The following is a 9,024-nucleotide window of genomic DNA, read 5'->3' on the forward strand; positions in this document are numbered from 1 at the left end:
TGATCAGAACAAACAGGACATGTCACAGGTCTTCAGAATCCCAAGAAGAGAAGAGGAAGAGGGAAAAGCTTCACTCTTGAGGTTCGTCTATGGATTTCTCTGTGATACCAAAGGTCTGGGTCAGCAACAGCCCCAGAGCCTCTGCAGCACCTGGAGCCCTGCAAGGACTGGCTGCAGCTGTCAGAGCTCTGGGGTCTGCAGTGGTGGGATCTGCAGTGCCTGTGGTGGCTCAGGCAGCAGCCCCCACACCCAGAGCTGCAGCAGCCCCTGGAGCTGACACCGCAGTAGGAGGAGACGGGGAGGGGGGTGATCTTCTGGGGTCACTTTGGAGGGCACTTAGAGGCTCAGCACTTGGGGGGTGAACTTGGGAGGTGGCTGGCACTGCTTCTGGTTCTGCTGGCAGGATATCTTGGCAAAAGATCGATCAACCTGCAAGAGAATAATTAGAGGTTTTGATAGGTTAAATCAAGAGCCATGCTCTTTATCTCCTTTAATGAATTTAATGAGTTCATGATAAATACATTCTGAGACACGTGGAAAAGCATCTAGAAGGAAATAATATAAAATTTCCCCCGAGTTAAAAGTACATAGATTTAAATAAAATGTAGTGAACATTTTATTCTCCTTGGAAGCAGGGATTGCTCCATCTTCAAAGACCTGCATGCAGAATTCAAGTCTCTCAAGTGCCATCATCCTAATATAAACAGGCCCTTAATCTCAGTGAAGTCAATACACACCTTTTACCCCAGGACAGCTTCCAGAGTGGAAGAATGCTAATGACTTCTTAGTGATGTGTTGTTAGTTGGTCGGTCGTGTCCAACTCTTTGTGACGCCGTGGATGGTAGCCCTCCAGGCTCCTCTGTCCTTGGGATTCTCCAGGCAAGAATACTGAAGTGGGTAGCTGTTCCCTTCTGCAGGTGATCTTCCTGACCCAGGAATCAGACCCAGGTCTCCCACACTGCAGGCAGATTCTTTAATGCCTGAGCCACCAGGGAAGCCCAAACACTTCTTAAGTCACAGTCTTTTCCTCTTCTTCTGAATGTCATTCCTGCTCAATGTAGCAGGAATCAAAGACAGCCCCTTCTTTCCACAGCCTCCTTCCTTCCTCCCCACCTTCTGCTCTGTTCTTAATCTCCCAGCAGTCAATTCCTCCCCAGTCCTGCTCAGAGTCCCTCTGGCTCCACTTCCCACTCACTCTGGTCACAGGTAGGAGTCCCTGGGGAGTCAGAGTGGATGAGATGCTAAAGCCAGGATGTCTTTGGCTCCATAATTGGCCCAGGAGGGGCAGGAGGTGGTTCTTACACAAACAGGCACGTGCTGGGTCATTCCTGACATTCCCTTGCTTCCTGGTCCCTGCCTCCCAAGAGACCATGGGAGCTTCCAGAATCTCCTCTAGGGCCAGGAGCTAAGGGGCTTTCCCAGCCACAGCCTCCCTCAGGCTGAGTACTGAGGAACTGACTGTGGATCCCTAAAGATCCAGGTCCCCGATGAAGACTCATGAGGTGACTTCTGAGGAAACCAGAGAAGTGTTTTAGCCCATCTTTCTCCAATCCCCAAGTAAGGTCTTTGAGCCTGTTTCCATGGCCTGGCTGGTTTCTTGAGGACTGATCCAGGAACCATGTCCTTCCTTTCTAATACACTCGACACATTCTTCCCTCCCTGGTCAGACCCTCATTCCTGATGCCCATGTCCCTGGGTAACACGATCATTAGAGGACCAATGTGGTTCTTCAAGTTCCTTTGGTGGCAATGACGGTTGTGACTAAATCCCTTCCCTCGTACTATTTAACATAGCAGTTCTATTATACATAAATCCTCTCTCAAATTGAAGCCATGATATCAGGGATCACAGCATAGCTCTGCTGTTTATGAACTATGTGTGCGTGTGTGCTCAGTCTTGTCCAACTCTTTGCCACCCCATGACTGTAGCCCGCCAGGCTCCTCTGTCCATGGAATTCTCCAGGCAAGAATACTGGAGTAGGTTGTCATTCTCTTCCCCAGGGGATCTTCCCAACCCAGACATTGAACCCAGGTCTACATTGCATGCAGATTCTTTACCATCTGAACCACCAGGGAAGCCCCATATAAAAACTTAAGCACAGTTATTTGGTAGGTGAAATGCATACGGCCCCATCAATCTCATCATATCAACGAATTAACCAAAATCTTTATCAATTTTCAGTAAAATATATAAAATTAGTTGTGACCTCATGTATTCCACTGACGACCACATGACAGATGCCCTTTGTCTTCCATTCACTGTGATTTCTGTTAGCCCAGCAGATGCAGGTCATATTTTGACATTGTCCCACTCCTCCACCAAGTCCTACCTCAGCTTCACTCCCTTCTTACCCAGCACTCCATGCTGCAGATGCCATGAAGTTCTCTCAAGAGTTCAGTGTCACACGCCATTGTCCCAGCTTCATCCTTCCACTCCTTACCCATCCCACTTCCAAGATCCAGTAAGCTCAGCTGAGTCAACACACATAAAACACAAGGCAAAGACTTCATTCCCATCAGGGAATCTACAGAGCAGTGCATGTACATGTGCCCCATCACTTAGCACATAGGATCTACTGAGTTGTTCAGTTGTCCATCTGTCTCTCTGAGCTAGTCAAAAGCAGTTCTATGTGTCTCTGCATTACCACTGCCCACAAAGGATAAATCCTGAGTGCAGGGTATGTGAGCTGAATGAGTAAATAAAAGTAGAATGGCAGCCAGCAGGCCTGAGCTATGGGTAATTGGATTGTCACTGAAATTTCCTGCTTCCTCTTTGTCCTTCCTCAAAATCTGTGCCTCAGAAAATGCTGACAGCCTGATCCTGGGAGGATGTGGTCCTGTCACCTTGGGCTGAGCTTGAGGACACACACCTGGGCTGTGCAACAGAAAGCTCAGCCTAAAAGGGCTCAGGTCCTGGGATCCAAGGTCCACAGTCACCTCAACAAGAGCCTCTCCTGCTTGCACAGACTCAGGTGAGTGTCCAGCTGAGCTGAAGGGGCTGAGCAGATGAACCTGTGCTTCAGCCAGGAGAGGGCAGCAGGAAGACAGGATGGAGGTGGCAGAAATGGGCCCATGGTGAGCAGCAAGGGTGGGATTGTGAGGGAGTAGAGTCCACAAGCCATGTCAGGGGGTCTGTGATGCAGCAGACCTCAGCATCTCTCCTTCCTAATTTTCCCAGACCTGCACCCCTTTCCTCCTCACACCCTCAGTGATCTCCTGGCTCCTCACTTGGTGTCCGGAATGTGCTTAGTCGCTCAATCATGTCTGATTCTTTGTGACCCCATGGACTGGAGCCCACCAGGCTCCTCCTTCCATGGGGATTCTTCAGGCAAGAATACTGGAGTGAGTTGCCCTGCCTTCCTCCAGAGGATCTTCCTGACCCTGGGATCAAATCCAGGTCTCCTCCCTTGCAAGCATATTCTTTACCATCTGAGCCACAAGGGAAGCCCAAGAATACTGGAGTGGGTAGCCTATCCCTTAGCCAGGGGATCTTCCCGACCCAGGAATCGAACCGGGATCTCCTGAACTGCAGGTGGATTGGGTGTGTAAAGAGAGGAGAGATTTATGGGACAGTTGTGGGTCGTGTGCGCTGCCTGCCTGCAGGGGACACCATTCACGCTACATCTGTAGGGTGTTTGCAGTGTCTCTGGAGACTCACCTGGACGTCTGTCAGCTTTCTTTCCTTCCAGGAGAGAGATGAAGCAAAGACAACTCATTAGGCACATTTAACTCCAAATCAGTTCCCACCTTTCTTCTGATCCTGACTCCAGGAGCAATTGGTCTGAGGGGAAAAGGACCTACAAATAAATGAAACAGTGGCCTGAAGCCTCTGCGTTGACACATACTTGCTTCATTTCTGTTTCGCTCAGGTTTGCCGACCTCCCGCCGAGATGTCCTGCCAGCAGAACCAGCAGCAGTGCCAGCGCCCTCCCAAGTACCCCTCCCCCAAGTGCCCCCAAAGAGCCCAGCACAGGGTCTGCCTCCAGCCTCCTCAGGCTGTGCCCCCAGCTCCAAGGGCGGCTGCTGCCTGGACCCCCACAGGCGCCGCAGGCCCCACCACTGCTGGCGCCAGAGCCCAGAGTCCTGTGATGGTGCCGGTGCTCTGCAGTCAGGATGCTCTTGCCGTGGCCAGGGATCTGAGGCCTCGTGCTGACCTGGATCATGAGATTAAGTAAAAACATTTGGTTCTAACGTGACTGGAATCTACCCCTCCTGGTGCATTCCATTCCTGTGCCCTTCTCTCCTGCAAAGATCTCCCTTGGAGATTTCCAAGTGTTTTCCCAGAAGGTTTTCCCAGAAGGCTTCAGGAGCTCAGAGCTTCACCTCTCCTTCTTGATGTCCCTGTGAAAAAATAAAGCTTTTCTTTCACATGGCAACCTTTGTCTAACGTGTCCATGTCTTGGCCCAACCCCAGGATGCCCTAAGTTGGGTGCAGAACCCTGTCTCAGAACACAAACATAGCAGCTCATACTCTGCTCAACTCACAGGTACCTTTGGGGGATCGTGTACTAGGGTGAAGGTGGGGTTAGGGGAGGGTATCAATGGGGCAAGTTAGTGAAAGTCTTGAGTTTTCCTGTAGGAAAGAGAGGAGATAGTACGGATGTTGAAATCCTCAAGGTCAATTCACGGAGTTCCTGTAAAAACGTTCTGGGCTCCCCAGCTGAATGGCAGGGCTGAGAGGGCAGAGAATCAGAAAGAGGCCAAAGAAGGACAAGATTAAAGAGGATGGAAGAGGAGACTATTAAGCTAGCCATCAATGAAGGATGAGAGAGGAGAGGTTGTAGAGTGTAGATGTGAAGAATTTGAAATTGGGGGACGGGAAGGAGTGGATTGGAGAAGCTCACCAAATGAAGGGGTTCTGAGAGTGTGAGCTGGGAAGGGACGAAGAATGAAGGGCTTGGGTGGATGGGGAAGGAGCAGCACTCAAGAGTAAAGTAAACTGCAAAGAGTAAAGGGGCTGCAAAGATGCCCAGTGAATGCAGAATCTTGCTCTGCACAGGAGGTCTCTTTCCCTGACAGTTCCTGACTTTTCACCTGACTCACTCTCCGGAAAGCTCCATTCAGGTGGAGGAAGACCTCCTTTCTCCCCCTGCTCCGGTCCTAAGGTTGCTTTCACTCACAGTGCTGGGCTGTTCTCTGGGAATCAAGGAGAAAGGAAAATCCTTGGAGTGCCTGGAAAGGGGAGGATGGGAGTAGAGTGGTGCAAACGCAACCCACAGTCAGATGGTGCTCAGCTGGAGAATCTTTATAATTCCACGAGGTCACAGACAGAGGGTGAGCTGGGAGTAGCACAAAGCTCTGGAAAGCCATGGAAATGAGCTGCATGGTCCAGCTGGGGCCCCTGAGTGGCACCCTGGGAGCCCATCCATAGGCATGCCAGGGAGGGAACGAGAAACACCAGACTGGGCAGCTCCTTGGCCCCTGGGCTGCCCCAACCCTGATGCTCTGTGGTCCTTGTGACCCAGAACAAGAGAGGTTCGCAGAGCTGTGACAGCAACAGGGGTCTCCAGAATGCTCTGGTGTAGTGTCAGTGGGACGTGTGGTCCTTGTGAGGGCTCAGGTAGCCTCTCCCCGACCTGAGCTGGAACCATAGCAGAATGAGACTGGAGACAAACAGTCTAAAGGATACGTGAGGGTTAGACATGGGGAGCGAGATGACATTGTTGGTTTTTCTTGGCAGGACATCTCTGACCAGTGACACTGCGGGAAATAAGTAAACCAGGTATAACATTGAAGTGTGTGTGTATACACACACACACACACACACACACACACACATGCATACATATCCTGTCCTTTTGCCCTTTCAATGACATTTTGCAGATCCTGACTTTGTGACTCTCAGCCCACAGTGTAAGGAACCTGAAGGCAGCAAGGAAACAGAAAGGCCTTTGGGCAGAGATGATCTGGATCAAGACTGTTGATCAACCCCGAGATTTTCTCTTTTCCTCCTTTGATTTATAGCCAATGGGAAAAAAAGGGGACCCAACATGGAGAGTGGCGACAGTAAAGGGTTGTCATCTGAGTGGCAGATCCTCAAACTCTCCAGCCCCAGGCCTTCAACATTCCCTTGGTAGATTCCCAGACATGTTTCTGATAGAAGGGAGCTGAGTAGTCCCTAAGCTGCTCAAATGTCTGCCCTTGACCCTCAGGACTTTCGAAGGCTGGGTGTTTATAATTCTTCATTCATTCAAACAACGTGCATTGAGTACACATTTCAGAAATGTGTTGAACACAGAGAACTCAGCACTGTATCAGACACAGTTCCCAGGCTTGAGAAGCTCATAGTGTAACAGACGCAGTGTAGACTGACATGAAATGAAATTATCATTAACTGGAATGATACTTGCTATACGTGTGTGAGAAGTCCTTGGAACTTAGGTCATAGACTTTGGACCTCAGTTCCCATTTGACAAGAGTGAGGCATCTAGCCATCGTCACTTCTGGACAGTGAGTGAGGTCTTCAGACTTCAAAATGGCTGTTGATATAGGGCAGGAGCTAAGATGTTGTTCTGTGGCAACCCAGTTAAGGTGTTCAAGAGGAACTCATGGGATTCAAGAGCCAGCAGTCCTTGGGCTGGAGATTTCCGGAAGGAAGGAGAAAATAGCTGCATTTTTCCATTGTATTTTATTTTAACTTTGTAGAATGAAGTAATGACTTAATATGACATATGTAAAAAATGGATGTCTTTGATAAGACATTACAGTTGCAATAATGATTCTGAACTTTCTAGATACACAAAGGTTGTGGGAACAGTCTTTCTCTTCAAAACTTGAATATTTTGTAATCATGGCCAGTATTTGAGCCTTTTCAAAATTTATACTAAGGCTTCAAGAATAGGTAATGTGAGCTGGAAAGAAGTGAGGTTAGTGGTCAATATACCCACTGAGATAATTTTAAAACATAGCTAAAAATTCCTTGACTTTCTTCTCATTGAGAAATAAAGTCTGTGTTCCCGCCTCTTAAATCTAGACAGGCTTATGACAGCTCTAACCCATAGACTATGGTAGAAGTGATGCTATGTAACTTCTGAGCCTGGACCATGAAAGGTCATGCAGATTTCTCCTGGTCCTCTTGGGATGCTGTCTCTGGGAGGTACCATGTGAAGAGTCTCAGGAACACTCTGAGATCATCATCATGCTAGAGAGGCCAGGAATAAAGCAAGCAGCTGAAGCCAGCATCAACTCCGGTTATCTGAGTGAATGAGTCTTTATTGCTATTGGATTTGAAAACTAGCATTCAATAGCCAAAAAGTAATGGAAATGAGTTCCATTCTACATCAAATCTCTTGAAAAAAATGTACAGGCATCCAGTTTGTAACCCTCTGAGACGCTTCTCATGTCCTCTTTTTCTCTCGGTTTTCTCAAAGCCCAGAGGCTCTCATTTGCTGGATGCCCCATGCATTCTTTCCAGGAAAGCCCTCACTTTGGGTTTCTTGAGAGTTCACTGCCTGTCCAGTTCACCTCTCTCTCCCAAGTTCATTATTTTCAGATGAACTTGCTCTTTCTTCACCAGGTCTTTCTTTCTGCCTCCAAGTTCTCCATCCTCTTTGGTCTCATTTTCCTCAATGTCTGATCCGTCATACTAGCCTCAACAGAGAAACGGATTCCGAGGACAGCTCATCCCTCCTCTCCGATGTTATACACGGCCTTTTTCTGAGAGTGTTCTCAGCAACCAGACAGCTCCTCTTCTCCCACCTGCCACCCCCAAAACTCCCACTGGGCCACCCCCACAAACCCATGTGAGAAAAAGCAGACCTATTAATGAGCTAGGCCCCTGCCAGGATCATTCCCTGGTGCAAGCAAGCCGTACCTTCAGGAACCGAGGGAGGGGCCCACCGGGCAGCCTTGGGTGGAGCACTCAACGGACAGGTGAGAGGCATGTGGTGTAAGAAGAAGTTTTATTTCTGTATGTGGTCAAAGAGCAGTGAGAACACTGTGAGGCACAAAGCAGGGGAGCCCATGGGCTCTTGGGAAATACACCTTAGAGCCTTCTAGGGAGAGCGCACCAGCCTGCTGTGAACATTTCAGCTCGTCAGCCTGGGAAGCAAAGACCAGGGTGTCCAAGAAAGGATGCATCAAGCTGGGGCTTTTCCTTGGCTTTTGGCTTCTTGTTTCCTCTGAAATCACGCGTCTCGGCATCAGGAGGCCAGGTCAGCAGCAGCCCCCAGATCCCTGGCCACAGCTAGAGCGCCCGGACTGCAGACCACCATCACCATCGCAGGAGTCGGAGCTCTGGCGCCGGCAGCAGTGGGACCTGGGGCGCCTGTGGGGGCCTAGGCAGCAGTTGCCCTCGGACCTGGGAGCACAGCCCGAGGAGGCTGGAGGCAGACACCGTGCTGGGCTCTTTGGGGGGCATTTGGGGGAGGGGCACTTGGGAGGGGGCTGGCACCGCTGCTGGTTCTGCTGGCAGGACATCTCCGCGCGAAGTCAGTGAGCCTGGACACATTCAAGGAGAAAAGATCAGTGCACAAGCTCCAGGCCAGTGTCTCCCCTGTGAGTGGTCTTACTAGGGCCTATGCTCCTAATCCCAGCTGCCTCCTGAGTTGTGATGTTCAAGAGGAAAGCGGAAATGGATCTCAAGTTCAACTGACCTGGCAAGACAGTTCCCTCACTCTCTAGTCCTTCCCAGAACCATGCTGTCATCCTCTAAGTGGGCCCTGTAGAAACACAGAGGGAAATACACCCACTGGGAAGTGACCCCTGGAGGATGTCTCTGGTGCATGTGTGTTTCAGGATGAAGTGTGGGGGTGGTGCTGAGAGCCATGTGTCCCAGACACCAGTGCCTCCCACACAGGTCCTTGCTCACTGTCCCCTGCCCTGTTCCCAGTTGCCCCCCAAAGTCTGATTCTTGCTGCCTCCACAGACACCTCTGCTTTCCTCTTCCCCACCAACCCCAAGTTTGTCTCCCCCACACTCCTAGCTGAGGCTCTGTCCCCTTCCAGTCACTCACCGCTGCAGTGGAGGCAGGAGAAGGATGCTCCTGAGCAGGCTGTGGATGCGCAGTTCAGAGCAGAAGCCCTTT

The 9,024-nt window shown here is 50.2% G+C and overlaps 1 protein-coding gene across 1 annotated transcript; it reads right to left on the reverse strand.

Moving 5' to 3' along the window:
• Positions 1 to 7,918: 7,918 nt before the first annotated feature.
• On the reverse strand, positions 7,919 to 8,431 carry LOC113890451 (late cornified envelope protein 3B-like). Its single transcript, XM_027538337.1, has one exon. It carries the CDS (start codon positions 8,415 to 8,417, stop codon positions 8,154 to 8,156), a length of 264 nt encoding a protein of 87 aa, XP_027394138.1. The 5' UTR covers positions 8,418 to 8,431; the 3' UTR covers positions 7,919 to 8,153.
• Positions 8,432 to 9,024: the final 593 nt, after the last annotated feature.

This window comes from Bos indicus x Bos taurus, chromosome 3 (assembly GCF_003369695.1).
Source record: "Bos indicus x Bos taurus breed Angus x Brahman F1 hybrid chromosome 3, Bos_hybrid_MaternalHap_v2.0, whole genome shotgun sequence".
NCBI lineage: Eukaryota > Metazoa > Chordata > Mammalia > Artiodactyla > Bovidae > Bos > Bos indicus x Bos taurus.

Bases quoted from the DNA above. Each gene is read 5' to 3' on its own strand.
- LOC113890451 (XM_027538337.1), bottom strand. From the start codon at position 8,417: ATGTCCTGCCAGCAGAACCAGCAGCGGTGCCAGCCCCCTCCCAAGTGC.